The 17,186-nt window shown below is 40.8% G+C and overlaps 1 protein-coding gene across 2 annotated transcripts in view; it reads right to left on the minus strand.

The window, feature by feature from the left end:
- cpsf6 (cleavage and polyadenylation specific factor 6) overlaps window positions 1–16,838 on the minus strand; it is a 43,469-nt gene extending 26,631 nt beyond the window's left edge. Inside the window, exons 1-6 of one of the 2 annotated variants that reach the window (XM_080191230.1) lie at window positions 16,740–16,838; window positions 6,471–6,561; window positions 4,986–5,204; window positions 4,101–4,204; window positions 3,573–3,718; window positions 2,699–2,869 (exon numbers count right to left, since the gene is read on the minus strand). In XM_080191230.1, the coding sequence (XP_080047356.1) occupies window positions 2,699–2,869; window positions 3,573–3,718; window positions 4,101–4,204; window positions 4,986–5,204; window positions 6,471–6,476 (646 nt within the window). In that variant the 5' untranslated portion in view covers window positions 6,477–6,561; window positions 16,740–16,838. The remainder of the gene's footprint in view (window positions 1–2,698; window positions 2,870–3,572; window positions 3,719–4,100; window positions 4,205–4,985; window positions 5,205–6,470; window positions 6,562–16,739) is intronic. The other variant, XM_080191229.1, reaches the window with a different exon arrangement.
- Between the last annotated feature and the right edge of the window lie 348 nt (window positions 16,839–17,186).

Raw genomic sequence — 17,186 nt, forward strand, 5'->3', positions numbered from 1 at the left:
TGCAAGTTTCAATAAGGTCCCCCCTCATCCTTCTAAATTCCAACGAGTACAGACCCAGAGTCCTCAACCGTTACTTATACGACAAGGTCTTCATTCCAGGGATCATTCTTGTCAACCTCCTCTGGATCCTTTCCAAGGCCAACATATCCTTCCTCAGATATAGGGCCCAAAACTGCTCACAGTATTCCAAATGGGGTCTGACCAGAGCCTTATACAGCCTCAGAAGTACACCACTGCTGTTGTATTTTAGCCCTCCCGATATGAATGCTAACACTGCATTTGTCTTCCTAACTGCTAAATGAACTGTACGTTAACCTTAAGAGAATCTTGAACAATAACTCCCAGGTCCCAAGACATATCTAGAAATCTACCAACCACTGCTTTGAACACATGCAATAACTGAACCTGCACACCTCGCTTCCAAATCGTCTACCTCTTATTCTGAGTCTCTCCCAAGATTCTCACCCCTCCCCACTTCACCTTTCCTCATAGAAAAATAACGCAATCCCTGGATTAGACTGGTAAGTCTTAGATAAGGTGACCAAAACTACTCACAATATGCCAGGCGTGGTCACACCAAAGTTTTATACAACTTCTGCAAGACTTTCTTATCCCTATGGTCAAATCACTTTACAAAAAGGCAAAAATACCATTTGCCTACTCAATTGCTTATTGGACATGCACGTTAGTTTTCAATGACTTAGGAACCCAAGACAATGCTGGTCTTCTTGGTCATCAACATTTTCCAATCACTCCCCACTAAAGAAATACCTGTCTGTTTTCCTTACCAAAGTGAATAATTTCATATTTTTCCACATTATATTCAACCTGTCATTTTCTTGTCCACTCAATTTACATCTCCTGGAAGTCTCTTTGTATCCTCTGCACACCTCACATTCTGATCAATTTTTGTGTCATCAGCAAACCTGGAAATATTGCATTTGGCCCCCACATCCAAATCATTGATTTAAATTGTGAATGGCTGGGGCCCCAGACATTGATCTTGTAGTACACAAGTCACAGCCTGCTGAGATTGATTTATTTATTTGGTAAACCAACTGGTGTTAACCAAAACACAATCCATGCCAATATATTTCTTCTAATCTTGCCTACTGAAAGCCTTCTGAAAATCCAAGTATACTACATCCATTTGTTCTCCCTCACTCATCTATTCTGCTAGTAGCATCCTCAAAGAATCCAACAGGTTTGTCAAACACGATTTAGCTCTCATTCATCCATGTTGACTCCACCCAATCATTTTTTTTTGCAAATGCCCACTTATCACATTATTTGAAATATATTCTAGTATTTTCACTACCGCTGGTGTCAGGCCATCAGGTCTGTTGTTCCTGGCTTTCTCGCTCCGTCCTTTCTTATCTAGTGGGGTCACATTTGCTACCTTCCAATCTGGGAGGCTATAGAATCTAAAGAATTCTGGAAGATGATCACCAATATATCCACGATCTGTGTAGCCACTCTGGAACACAGATCAGGTCCAGGGGATTTATCAACTTGCAGCCCATTAACTTGTCCAACACTACTTTACTTTGAAACTAATTTTTTTCCCCCAGATCCTCAATTAGTCCCTTGGCTCCCCAGGGAGATTTCTTGTGTCAGCCTCCATGCATGTTTATCCATTATAACTTCTCCATTCACTGCCCTGAGTCCACATTTCTTTTCATAAGCATCTTCCTTTTTACATAACTTTGAAGCTTTGTCCGTTTTTAATTTTGTACTGTATTTTTTCTTTTTTTAATAAAAATTTCTTGGTTCTCTTATTGACATTTACTAGTTTTTTGGCACAACTTTATATGTCTCTTCCTTTGATTTGATAGAATCCTTAATTTTTAGTGTTACCCATGGTTGCATCACATTTCTTATTGGATTTAGGGATGTAAATTTGTTGCAAACCACATATTAATTCTTTAAGTGGTAACCATTGCTTGTCTACCGTCATACCTTTTAATGTAGCTCTCCAACCTACCTCAGCCAACATGACCCTCATACTTTCCTTGTATTGTTACGGTCACTCTTTCCTAAAGGCCCCTTTACAAAAGATTCATTACCCTTTCTCATTCTAATTTATATTTCCATTACAATTTCTTGAAAAAACATAATGAAGAATAGCACCTAAACATGTCAACTCACTGCACTGAACATCTTTAAAGATTTGCTTTGGCAGCAATGAAGTCTAGGAAAATGAATTAAATTTTCGAAATTCAGTGGAAGATATCTGAACGTGGCTAATACTTGTTCACCTCCAAAAAAAACGCACAGTGTGGCGGCAGTGAACTTACAAACGAAGCAATTGCCTGAACAATACTTAGCAGTCCAAATGACTTGATGACACTATCATCCAGAGAACAAAGAATAAGAAAATACTGAGAATGTGGAACTTGCTGCTGTACAGAAGTAGTTGAAAAAGATAGCTTTGACATAGTTAAGGTGTGGCTTGATGCGTACATGAATGAAAAAAGGCAAAAGATCAGGGAGAAACTTCAAAAGAGGCACTTGGTACAAGAATGGTCACAGGAAGGAAGAATACCCAACCTAGATCAGCTGCTATTCTTTACTATGGAAATTATGGAACATCCTAAGAAATTAAGAATCATGAAGATTTGGATATTAAAGTATGCATGGCATTTTGTTACCATCTTTCTATATTGTTCGTTAAATACTGATAATCACTGACACTCACCAGGAAAAGGTGGAGGGCCTCCTGGTCCAGAAGGCCCGGGGAATCTGTCCCCACCAGGCCCAGATGGTGGGAAACGACCACGGCCTCTTCCACTTTGGGAAAATGCTAAGCGACTGTTGGCTCCAGGAGGCCCAGCTTTGCCTTCCCCTGACATTTGGCCAGATTGAGTAGCTGCAAGAATGATAATTGCCAATCACTGTTTAAAATAACGATTTAAGAGCTAATGTGCAATAAACAAATATCAAAAGCAGTTACATTACCTAATATATATTGACATCAGGTTTATATCACCGCGCAACTGATGGGTAATGCTATATCTATACTGCTGCAAAATTGCAGTGTCTGAGAGCATTCCATGGGTAGGTGGTGGTAAAACTCACATACAAACAAGTACATATTATGTGCACTAATTATGTGCATTTATTTTCAAGTGCACCACGGAAAGAATAAATAGAACACCCAGATTTAACAGAAAAGGCTGCATTCGTGTAAGTTAAGTTCCAACAATTTCAGGTGGTCATTTCCCTTATATACACAAACATGTCAACATAATGATATGTGTTCACGTTCTCCTGAACAGATAGAATGATGTTTCATTAAAGCACACCTGAAAGACTGCATGACTAATAACATAGCAATCGCTTAGTAATTGCATAGAGCTAGATTAGATTAAATCAAGTATTCAAGTCTTGGAGTGAACCGATAATTCAAAGCCTGAGGGCTGTTTTTAACTGAGCTCAATCAAAATGCTCAATTAGTATTAGTAAGACCTTCATAAATGATAAAAAAAAGTTCACACACAACTGCTCCTTGACAGTATTTGTATGGCAAATAACAATCACATTCTGCAATATGTGGACTTCCATAAACTTACATTTCCTAGACTGCATTTCAAATTGACTGAGTGACTGCTTATTGCATGGTGTGACAATAGGATTCTGTCCATGCATGTCTCGTTTAGGAAGCATATCCAACAGTTTTTTGGATGAACTCTCGGATCCCACACAAATGAGCGCAAACCTGGTTTTAAAAAAATAAAACAACCAAACTTAATTACAATTTGATGGCCATTTAATAGCATTACTAATCTTTTATACCACCTAAAATGGCAAATTCTGTGATATAAATTTATGTAATTAGTTAACTTTCAACATGATTGGTTATCATTAAAAGCAGTTTCCCTCTGCAAACGGTGCTAAAATCTTTTGCAGCTTATTATATAACTTGCCATTTCAAGTTTCAGATAACATTCACTGCACTATACAATTGAGGTTTTACTTAATTTATTGCAATTACAGTTCATTGCAGATCTAATTACCTGAACCCAAATAAATTGCAATGTTAACGTTTGCAGAAGTTGATCTGTAATGCTTAAACAGTGTAAATCCATATATGCTCTCACCCTTTTGACTGTCCATTAGCCCGGTTCTCAAAAAACTTTATTTCTAAAATATCAGTAATGCCCATTGAATGAAGAGCTTCAGTCAAATCCTCATCTGTGGTCCACTGTAAGACAATGTAGGGAAAAAAAAAAGAAGCAATATGTTTTAAAAATACATATCTCACTAGCATGCAGATTACGTTCTTATGATGCTAAATTAGTTTATGAATTTAGAAGGGATGCTTGCCAACTGTGAGAAGTGAAGATAACTGCATCAAGCGTGAACAACACTGTACAAGGATTTTCAAAATGTACTCAAAATCTTTCATTGTCACTGGACTGAAACACAGTTTATGAACAAGTTCATTAAATTTTGTTTGCAAATTCTTGAAAACCCTGGGTAGTATCCATTACAGGTTTTGAACATTAACCTTTGAAACACTTGGGGACAATGGGCCTGACACACTTGTTCAACCACTGGGAACCATTTAGTGTATATTTCATGCTAGATAGATAACTAATCTATGCAAGTCCAATTCTTAATTATGCCAATCATTAACTATTGACAATCAGATACTCAAAGAAAAAGTGGAAGCTCTTCTAGTCTACAGTGGGATAAATTTCATGGCTCTTAAGGCCAGGTGTTGGAAAATAACTCTCACTAGCAGATGGGATTGGCTCTTTTACATTTACTGTCAGCTCATTGTCAGTACAACTATATAACTTCTATTGCAAAGAAGCTTAAAACTCTGTACAATTCCACCCAAAATATTATGTTCATCTGTTATTGAGCCAAATCACAAACTTTTGAACAAACTGTATTTGCAGCTGTTTGGGGAGAGGCTGTTGCAAAACTCAAACACTATACAAATAAAACTCTTAGTAAAGGTAAATCGGAACACTTACCCAAGTCAGATTCCCAATATACAAAGCTATTCTCTTGCCAGTATAGGTATAAACAATATTTGGACCCAATGAATTGGGAGTTTTGCCACCATCATCTGAAACGGACTGTGGCATGCTGTCCATGTAATCACGATCCTCTGGTGCGTCACCATTATTGGCAGATGGCGATATGACATCATCGTACAAATCTATCTGATCATGACCGCTGTACTCAGTTTCCTGATAAGGCAAAAACCAAATTAAAGTTTTTAAAATAAAAATCTTAAATGAGAATTATGATTAAACAGGGCTCTGCATTAACATGAATACAATTTGATCCTCTAGACTAAAGCAGCCCTCACTGTTGGTCAGTCAATAAAAGATTGCACAACCAAGAGAAACTGAAATTCAAAAACCAAACTCCTCTATAACATTATGATCTTGGTGGAGACCAGCAACTATTAATAAATTCAAATTCCCAATTAACTGAACAAAATGATGCCGCAAGATTTCAAATTTAACACAAAAAATGATTACTAATCACTAACTAAACACTTTCTTCATAAACAACTTTATACCTGAAAATCTCAACAGCACATACCCTGATTTATTTAATTTCTATCCAGAGGTTTCCCTACATTTTATAGATTTGACGATCCTTTCACTTCTAAACAAATCCAAGTGTGCCATCGCTCTCAGGGATTCACTGATTCTCCTCAATGTTTTTGCTGTTCTCCAAGGTACAGGATTTCTTGGGGTCCTCTGACTAGGCAACCCTTCATGATTATGGACTGCCAAGTTCAAGCACAGGCTTCACTGCTTTCTCGTTAGTGACTCAAAATCAGAAAATACCTAGATTTCTGATAAACCTGATTGCTCCTGGCAGATCCTCTCCTTATATGGCTCTAACTGCCCGTTTCTCCAAGAAAACACAGAGCCAAACCCAAAACCAAGAACACCTCCTGTAATCTATCTCCAAAACATCATGGCATACCTGGGATATTTCATCAGAGATTTATACTAATTATCTCAGATTTCTAAACTCTCTTATGGATATAGCTACAGACATTTGATCTCCACCAAAAAACTCAGGGTGGAGTCACTCATTGTTTAATGTTTTCTGTCTTCCAACTCTGATCTTGTAGATATGTCCTCTTGTTCGAGACTCTTCCATTAGTGAAACAATCTCATCATCTACCCTGTCAAGCCCCCCCCCCCCCCGCCCAATTATTTAGTTGCTCTTAATAGAACAACTCTTTCATCTCAGGAATCACCTGGTGAATCTCCTTTGGACTGCCTCCTATTTGTTTAAGGTAAGGGAACCAAAACTGTACACTGTATTCCAGATGAAGCCTCACCAACACTCTACAATTGCACCAATGTCTCCCTATTTCTAAACTCCAATTCCTTTGCAATAAAGGGCAAAAAATTACCCTATTTGTTGTACCTGCCTGTTAGCCTTTTATGATTCGTGCAGTAGAACACAGATCCCTGTACTTGACTCACCTGCATTCCTTTTCCATTTAGATAGTAATCTGCCTTTTGATTCCTCCTACTGATACTTGTCAGATTTTCATCCAGTCACTCAATCTATATCCTGTTGCAGAATCACAATATTCTAATCATGACATGCTCTTCCACCCAACTTCATATTATCAGCAAATTTGGTAATCATCTTAAGGTGATTAATGTAAATAATGAACAATTACGGGCTAACTGATTGCTGTGGTACTCCACTAGTACAGCTTCCCACTCTGAAAATGGCCCATTTATTCCAACTCTTTTCTATGTGAAGGCCGGTTTTCAATCCATACTAACACGCTCCCTCCAATTCCATGGGCTTTTACTTTATGCACCGACCTCTTATGCAACACTTGTCAATTGCTGCCTACTCCATCATTCAACTCAATCAATTTTCATAAATGCTACTTTCTTGTCTATTCCCTATATCCTTTGAATTTCTGAGATCAACAATCTGAGCGTATTCAATAATAGAACATTAACAACTCAAGATTCAAAAGAAATTTCTGTCAGCCCTAAATGATCAACCCCTAATCCTGGAGCAAAGGCACATGGTCTAAATTCCCCAGTCAGTGCCTACCCTTCAGAATCTTCAATGAGATCACCTCATTTTTAAAAACCAGCAATTCTGATCTGAGGATGACTGGAGGCTCAAAGGGTTCCACTGGTGGGCTGCAGACAGACCCAAAATGCAAATCACTAACACAATGTCATAGTTGTGCCATGTAAGGTAACTGGCCAGAATTCTCATTCACTCAAATGAGATCCTGGGTATATAGCATAGTTATTACAAGTGTAAACAACAATACAAATTTATAAGCAATATGTGTGTTAGTATTGATTTTGTTTGATTACTATTGATGTAAGCATTAGTTTCTTTCTGACAATTTTGTAACATTATAATGTTTCAAATAAACATGTTCCCTTATGATATTAAATGTTTATAATATGAAATTGTCTGTATTTCTGTTTCCCCAGCATGAAGCATAATTAATGATATTTAGCTTAAAAAATTAATGCACATACGTATATTGTAATTCCATTAATTCTGATGAGAGTGGGTGATGTAGAACTGGTAGGTAGTCTTTGGGGTCTCCTGCCCCACCCAAATGGTCTCCAGAAAAAAAATTTGTGAACTACTGTTTGAAACTCTACAGAATTTGAGCCCAATTTACACAGTCTCTTACAGACAAGACTCTTGACAATCCTCTCAGCCCAGGAATGTATATCCTTCCTTGGATATGGAGATCAAAACTCTACAACGCTTCCCAGATATGGTCTCCTCAAACCCTATAAACTGTAGCAAGGCTTCCTTGTTACACTCCAATCTCTTTGTGATAAAGACCAACATGTCATTTGCTTTCCTAATTGCTTGATGTACCTATATGAAGTTTCCAAGTGTCTTTAACATCGGCAAGCTTTGCACCTTTTTAAAAATATTCCTACAACCAAAGTGAGCAAGTACTTCCCCACATTCTGCTCCATCTGCAACTTGTTCAATCTTGATCTATCTCTTTGTAGCCTCATCGCGTCCTCCTCACAGCTTACATTCTGTTCGAGTTTAGCATCAAACTTGAATGCATTAGTCTCAGACCTCTTAGTAGGATTCATTAACATAACATGAAAATAGACGAGCATTCACTACTTACAGAATTAACAAGTTGACACTATTTTCTGCTTCCTGTCTATTAACCAATCCTCCAGCCATGTTGATACTCCCAAATTCATGAGCCCTTATCTTGCATTTTAAGTTCTGTGCACCTTATTAAACGTCTTTAGGATACTACCTTTAGATAAAGCTCCCCTTTACCTACTCTACAATTTACATCCTCAGTTAATAAATTTAGCAAACATGATTCCCTTTTTGTAAAACCACATTGACTCTGTTTAATCATACTACAGCTTAAATTCATTAAGACCCCTTTAATAATAAATCCCATTCAAGTAAATATTTTCTGTACCCTCTCCAAAGATTTCATGTCTTTCCCAAAGTGTAGAGCCCAGATTGGATGCAATAATCCAACCAAGATCAAACTAACATTTTACATCAACACAGCATAACTTCCTGGCTTTCGTGTTCTGTGCCTGCCTGTATCTGCAGTAAGAAGTCTCACAACACCAGTTTAAAGTCCAATAGGTTTATGTGTAGCAAACACCACTAGCTTTGGGGACTGGCTGTTCCTTCGTCAGGTCCTGTATCTGTACAGCCCAGGATCCCACATACTTTCACCTGTTCTTCCACCTTCAAAGACATGTGCATAAACAGCCCTAGGTTTCTCTTTGAAATTGCACCATGCCTCCACGAACAAGGAACTTGGCTCTCAACAGAATTTATACTCTCATAGAAGCAAAAAAGTCATTAACATGAAACATTTAATATTTCTCTCTCCACACATGCTGTCAGACTTGATCATTTCTATCATTTTGTGTTTGTTTCAGATTTCTGAGCCAAAAAAAACTAGAAAAAAAAATGGTTACTTCATCAAGAAATTAAACTTGGAAATCACAGGATACCTGGGATTTCTTAGGTTGACAGAAGTAATGATTGTGGCTTTTCATGCAGGGTAAGCATAATCTATAGGAAAGCCTTCCTTATTTGGTCAAATGTGGTTACAAGTTAATTTTCCGGGCAACATCAATATGACGACATGATATAACTGTCAATTTGGCCCATCAAGCTTCATTGGGCTAAACACATTTCAATTAACGTCTAAAACATAATGTGAACGTGACTATACACTGTTCAAATTAAGCAGATACGTGACCCAGTAGTTCAGGAGAAGAAAACAATTCCGTAATTAAACATTTCATTAAAACAAATAGAAAATCAATGAAAACATATCCACAAAGAAAATGACCAAGAACTTTAGCTCATTTGCAGCCAGCAATACAAATGTGATTGATTCCAATCATGGGGAAACAAACAGCATTGTTCAGACTCCAACATCTGCAATAATTTGCTTTGATAATTGAAAGTCTGAATTGGGGTTAATACCATAGCAAGAAGCTGCCTTAGCAGTTGCAATGAGGAACGTGTGTTAACTTGGGAATTTGGTGCAGAGGGGTAAGAAGGTGCTATTTTCTATATCATTATTTCAGCATCCAATTGTGGGTTAGCATTCAAAGGCATTAATTAGGTGAGCAGGTAGGTGATTGATTGGTGCGTTTAAGATTTCATCCCTCTAAATGGGGGCAGTGATTTAAATTGGTGCTGAGGACATACAAGTATAGCATTAAAACTTAATTCATTAGACTATTTAATATAACCACAGATAACTGTTGTGTTTATATTTGATCATGGGATATGGGCATCAATGGCTAGGCTAACCATTTATTACCCTCAAGGTGATAAACTGACTGCTTGAACCTCTGTAGTCCATCTGGTGAAAGCACAGCCAGAGTGCTGATGGGAAGGCAGTTCCAGGATTTTGACTCAGCAATTGTGAAGGAATGATAACAGTTCCAAGTCAGGATGATGTGAGACACTGAAGGAAACTTGCAAGTGATGGTGTTCCATGCATCAGCTGCTCAGGCTCTTTTAGGTGGCATAAGTCTGTTTAGAAGGTGCTATTAAAGGAACCCTTTTGAATTGCTGTAGTGCATTTTATAGATGGTGTGTACTGCTGCCATTGTGACTTAGAAACTAAGAGCAAGAGTAGGCCATTTGGCGCTTCAAGCCTGCTCTGCCAATCAATATGACCATGGTTGAATCCCCTATCTCAATGCCATATTCCCACTTTCTCCCCATACTGTGTGAAGCCACTAAAATCTAAAAAAAATCCTCAAATGACTTAGCCTCCATAGAGAATTCTACATGTTCACAATCCTTTGAATGAAAAGATTTTTCCTCATCTCAGTCCTGAATGGTCCAATTCCGTATCTTGAGATTATGTCCCTTTCTGAGACATTGGTGGGAGGTGTCTTTCGGGTCAAACCAAGTAAACAAACTCAAATTACATTCAGACAAAGAAAAAGGGGGTGGCTCCCCAAAAGGAGGGGGAACGGCCTGAACAGAAACAAAATGTACAAAGGAAACTTAAGACACGTCAAATCAAATTGTGATTGTCGGGGTCTATAAGGCACCTCAGCCCGAGGTGCCCAACGGGCACGGAAGGTGTCGACTGTGCCCAAGGACACCACGTGCTCCCTCTCCAGGGACACCTGGCTGCGAACGTAGCCGCTGTAGAGGGGCAGACGGTCGGGACAGATGCCCCCCCCCTCACTGCCTGGACCTGTTGACGGCGCGTCTCGCCAGGCTCAGGAGCAGGTTCGCGAGGACATCAGCATCCCGACCCTCCCCTCTCTGCTGCGGGTGTCTGTAGATCAGGAGCGTGGGACTGAAATGCAAACAAAACATCAATAAAAGGTTCATCAGAAAATCAAAAAGGGTGTGCAATCTATAACACAAAACGTAGGCGTGGTCCACGGACTCCAAGTCCACAGAAAGAGCAGTCTTGGGAGCCCGCGAACCAGCGAATCCTACGGTTGTGCAGCACTGCTGCATGCAGCACCCTCCACCCCAGGTCCCCGAGGTAATTGGGGGAGATCCCTCCGTAGAGCGCCCTCCATTGGGGACCTCCGCCACCCGGCAGCAACAAGACCTACCAAGGCGTATCTGGGCGAGGACGCGGTACTGGAAGGTGTGCAGCAGCAGCCCATACAGGAAACGCTTCTGCGCGCTGGGAAAAGGCTCGGAGGACATTTCTGCCAGACGGCTCATGCTGTGGCGCACCTGGGCTTCGGGCCAATGTGGAATTCCGTCCAAACAGGGGAACACTCGGACGAGATCCCACCGCATGCCTGAGCCGCCTCGAGCTCGTGTGTACTTTTGGGGCCGAGCACGACCATCCTAAGGTCTTGGATGGCTTTGGCCGCATGCCAGACGGCAACTCCCGCTCACTCAGCCAGCACGCGAGGGTTCATCCAGCCCGCTCCTCCGCCATCCAGCACGTCCCCGATCCTGGTCACCCCAGCGTCCATAGCCTCTCTGTCCATTAGCCTTTTTTCTCTTTCTTTTAGTGAATGGGGTGCCAACTGAGCAGGCTATTGTGTCTTGAATGGTGTCAAACCTGAGTGATATTGGAGTTGCATTCATCCAGGCAAGTAGGGCGTATTCTATCACACTCCTGATTTACACTTTGTACATGTAAACAGGCTTCGAGTGCCAGGAGACAAGTTACCTACTGCAGAAATCCCAGTCCCTGATCTGCTCTTATGGTCACAGTATTTACACAGCTAGTCCAGTTCAGTTTCTGGTCAATAGTAACTGCCAGGATGTTGATAGTGAGGGATTCAGTGATGGTAATACCATTAATTCTCAAGGTGGAATAGTTTGATATTCTTTTCCAGAGATGGTCAGTGCCTGGTACTTGTGCAGCATGAATGTTAGTCACATTTCAGTCTAAGCATGAACGTTGCCCAGGTTTTGCCGCAATCTGCTTCAGTATGAGGATATTTCTAAAGTAAGAATCCAATTAGTTAAAAACAACACAGCAGTTCATGTATTGCAGATGTAGCAGCTGGTGGACACCAGTGTGATCCAAGACAACCATATCTGCTTAAATGTCTGCAACTTGGGCAACTTCAGCTCAGAGCTGATCAGCTGGAGGCTGAGCCTTGGACACTGCAAGGGGGAATGTTACCTGGATACTTTGTTCCAGGAGGCAGTCACAGGATCCAGAAGGTAGCAATGAAGGAACATTAGACAAAATTGTCTGACAGATTCAAAGTTCTTGCAACTTGTGCTGACGAGTTAAAACTGCAGGATGGACAAATAGCTCACCATGACACCACAGTGCAGGGTGCCATTTAAACAGAAGGAGTAAAAAGAAATGCAGTTGTAGAAAAGGCAAGTATACTCAGGGGATTGATGTTGCTCTTTGCAGCTGAGATAAGGTCCTTAAGATGATATCACTTGCCCAATGCCTGAGTTAAAGCCATCTCCTTTGGGCCGGAGAAGAATTGAGTGGGAGGGGAAGGATCTACTTACGATATACATGGTTATCAATGACAAAAGTAGGACTAAGAAAGAGATCCAACAGGGGATGAGTAATTCCGGCCTAAATTATAAAGCAGAAAGACAAAGGTAATAGTCTCTGGAATAATGAGCCACAAACCAGCATAGGTTAAATAATGTCAAAGAGCTAAATGCATGGCTCAAAGACTGCTGTGGAAGAAAATAATTTTGATATGGAGATAAATGGCTTAGATCTAATGAGCATCGCAAAAACATGATTATAAGGTGGTGAAGATTCGGAAATAAATATTCCAGCGTACAAAACATTTAGAAAAGATGGCAGAATGGAAAAGGAGGAGAAACCACTATAATAAAGGATAACATGGACATGAGGAAGGATACTGGCTCAGAAAAATCATGAAGTAGAATCTGTATGTGTGGATATTAGATTAGCAAGGATCAGAAGTTTATAGAGCTAACAACAGTTAGGCCGTTGGTCAGTACATTAAACAAAAAAAAACTGGATCTTGTAACAAAGGCAATGTAATAGTTGTGGGGGACTTTAATCTTAATTTATACTGGACCAATCAAATTGGCAATGGTGATCTGCAAGATGACTTCGTAGAATGCTTCTGTCATAGTTTTGTGGAGTAATATCTGTGGAACCAATTAGTGACAAAGCTATTTTAAACCTACTATTGCATAATGAAGCAGCATTAAATTATCATAGTGAGAGATCTGCTGGGAAATATTGATCATAATACAACTAAATTCCACACTGAGTGGAAAATAACCAAACCTACACATATTTGAACTGTTGGAGGAAACCATAGCACCCAGATGAAACCCATGGAGACACAGGTAGAACATTCAAACTCCACAGTCACCCAAGGCCAGAACTGAAGAGAGGTCACTGTGAAGCAGGAATGCTGACCATCTTTGTCTTGTTTGGTCTATAGTGCCTGACGCAGCAACGTATTGATTCTTACCCTCTGAAATGGCACAGCAAACTGTTTAGTTCAAGGACAACTAGGGATGGACAACAAATCTCTACATCCCAAAGAGGAAAAACATTAACCTCCATATTTAAGGAATGATATATTTGCATCGGAGGCAGTACAGCAAAGATTCACTGAATTGGTCCCTTGGATGAAAGGGTTGTCCAAAAACAAGAGGCTGAGTAAATTGCATCTACGTCATCTGGCATTTAGAAGAACGAGAAGTGATCTCACTGAAACATTCAAGATTATGAAAGAACAGGGTAGTTACTGTGAGCTTCTGTTTCTCCTTTAGCTTGGGAATCAAGATCAAGAGAACAGGTTCTGGATAAAAGGCTGATTATTTACATTTGAGATAAGAACATAAGAAATAGGAGGAGTAGGCCATCTAGCTCTTCGAGCCTGCCCCACCATTCAATAAGATCATGGCTGATCTGAAGTGGATCAGTTCCACTTTCCCACTTTCTCCCCATAACCCTTAATTCCCTGGTCTATCAAAAACCTATCTACCCGCGACTTAAATATATTTAGCGAGGTAGCCTCCACCACTTCAACAGGCAGAGAATTCCAGAGGTTCACCACCCTTTGAGTGAAGAAGTTCCTCCTCAACTCCGATCTAAACTGCAACCCCCCCCTTATCTTGAGGCTGTGCCCTCTAGTCCTATCCTTTCTAAGCAGGAAGAATCTCTCTACCTCTACCCTATCCATCCCTTTCATTATCTTATACGTCTCTTTAAGATTCCCCCCCACTCATCCTTCTAAACTCCAACGAGTACAGACCTAGTCTATTTAGTCTCTCTTCGTAGTCCAACCTCCTCATCATCGGTATCAGCCTAGTGAACCTAATGAGAAAATTATTTACTCAAAGGGCTGTGGATACACCACTACTAAATATATTTAAGGTTGAGGTAAAAGTTTTTTGTATCTCAAGAGTATGGGAACAGCCAGGAACATGAAGTCAAAGCCTAAAATCGATCATTATTGTATCTAATGGGCAAGCAGACTTGTTGGAGTGTATGGTCCTCTCCTGACCCTAGTTACGTTCTAAATGACTAAGCTTTAATTGGCAATATACAAGACTGCATTTCAGAATAAACTTTTCAGATAGCACCTGGTGCAGCTAAAAATAATTTCCCTCCTTTTCTGTATAGCAAACCACCAAAAAGTGAAAGTATATTTCTGCCACTCATGCATAACCAATTTTCTGTTTTGCTCCTAGAATTCTAAATTGCATTTTTCTTCATCTCTCCCTCACCCTACACATTTTTTGGCTAACTAGGAAACAAAACATTACAAAAACAGAAAATGCTGGAAAACCTCAGCAGGTCTCACAATATCTGTTGAAAGAGAACAGAGCTGATGATTTTAAGAACAAAAAATTACAGCGCAGGAACAGGCCCTTTGGCCCTCCAAACCTGCACCGACCATGCTGTCCAACTTAACTAAAACCCCCTAACCTTCTGGGGACCATATTCCCCTATTCCCATCCTATTTAGATACTTGTCCAGATGCCCCTTAAAAGTCACTACTGTAACCGCTTCCACTACCTTCCCCGGTGACGAGTTCCAGGCACCCACTGCTCTCTGTAAAAAATCTGTCAGAAGATACGTTTCTCTCTTTCTTCAGAATTTTAACAACCCAATTTGTACTAAAAATCTATGCCAAGTGGCATGCTATATCTAAAAATGACTGAAATCCCAACTGATTAACTTTAGCAAAGGATGTAAGCAATTATGGAAATGTTTGTTTATTGTTGGCTTTCTGGAATTGCAAGCCTGTAAAGAGCAATGTAATCATTGCACATAAGCAACTAACTATTGAAAAATTTGGTACAGCCTCAGACACAAAACTATTTCATGAAAAATTACTTTTATCAGAGCACGAATGAATCACTGTCAAAATTTTTTAGAGAAGACACAGCTAGGGCGTAGAAACAAATGAGTCTACTCCTGGTCCATTGACGGGAGTACAACATTTGCAAATGCAATTATGGAGACTGTGTATTCAAAATTTCTTGAGTGATCAGCGTTCAAGTTTAAGTAATGGCAATTTAAAACTGCTTTCGAATTGTGAGAAATACATGAGTATTTCATGAGTACATGAGAAATACATGAAATGAGTTTTAAGTCAATTTACAAAAAGGAGACAACAGCCAAGGGAGCAGAAACAGGAACTGCCTCCCATCCATTGACTCTGTCTACACTTCTCACTGTCTTGGATAAGCAGCCAGCGTAATCAAGGTCCACACGCAACCCAGATATACTCTCTTCCATCGAGAAGATAGAGAAGTCTGAGATCACATACCGATTGACTCAAGAACAGCCTGCTGCCGTCAGACTTCTGAATGTACCTAACTCTGTTTAAGTTGATTTTTTCTACACGCAAGCCATAAGTAACACTACATTCTGCACTTTCCTTCTCTATGTAAAGATATAGCTTTTCTGTATAGCCCACAAGAAGCAACACTTCACTGTATAATTAACATGTGACAACAATAAATCAAACTTTTTTTTAAAAATCAAAAATGTGGCAATTGTTCATTTTTGTTTCCCAAATTTTCACCTTACTTAATAATTCCAAGTACTTCCAGGATATTTGCTTGCCCCTCCCCCCTCCTCTTTTTCTAAGAGGAAAACGACAAGTGTTGAGAGGGGTTTCAAAGTTGAGCGCAGGCTGCAGGAATGTTGTTGAAGAGAGAATACGCAATCACTGGCTGCTATTTACTGGCGCGCCACCCTCTCTCACTCGGGCGCCATGTTGTCCTGTTTTGTTCTCACAAAAAAAAGCGGTGCCTGGCTCAGCGGCACGGCATCCAGCAGCCGGGGGCGAATGAGAAAATGCGGGTTTCAAAATAACCCGAGCAAATAAAGGATAACGCCGCCCGGAGTGGTTGGTGGGGGGGTAGAAAATTAATCTACGAATTAATGTCGGGGCAGGTTAGGAAAAGCAGGAAAGGGGCCAGGCTCCCTGCTTTCTCGCGTCTTTGAGGGAAGAAGCGGGAAAACAGGGCCATCCTCTCATGTAGGTCGTCTCTCCCTCCCCCTCGGGCGGAGCTGCGTTCATGGGCTGTTGAGATTATTGATTAGAGGCCCGGTCGACTCTGGACGTGAGAGTGGGCGGCTGCCGTTCAAGCGGGTGAAACAGGCCGACTTCTCCCTCCCGCCCCCTCGATCGTGTGTGTAGTGTGTGTGTGAGGAACGGGGAGAGCTGGTAGTTAATGGCGGTACTCCTCTCTCTCTCTTTCTCTCTCGGCGCCCAGGCGCAGCGCACCGCTTCCATCTCGGCCGAGCCGTCCGTTACCTGGTTAAACTCCTCGCCGACATCAGCGTAGATATCGATGTGATCCACACCGTCGGCCATTTCAGCGCCTCTCTCTGCGCCTCGAGCGGCCGTTTGAAGGGCCACTGCATCACTTCCGGAAAGAGCGCCCTCCTCCTCCCCGCCAGGCCATCCTCCGAATTGCACCCTCAACCCTTCACACCGAAGGGACAAGTTCAGCCAAAACTTTTTAAAATTGAATCGTGGAAGCCCCACAGTGCAGAAAAAGGCCATCTGGCCTATCGAGTCTGCATCGACCACAATCCCACACAGGCCTTACCCCCATATCCCTACACATTTACCCACTAATCCCTCTAACCATCTCAGGACACTAAGGGACAATTTTAGCGTGGCCAATCAACCTAAAGTGCACATCTTTGGACTGTGGGAGGAAACCCACACAGACATGAGGAGAATGTGCAAACTCCA

Source organism: Carcharhinus amblyrhynchos, chromosome 6 (assembly GCF_965287045.1).
Source record: "Carcharhinus amblyrhynchos chromosome 6, sCarAmb.v2.hapA, whole genome shotgun sequence".
Classification (NCBI taxonomy): Eukaryota; Metazoa; Chordata; class Chondrichthyes; order Carcharhiniformes; family Carcharhinidae; genus Carcharhinus; species Carcharhinus amblyrhynchos.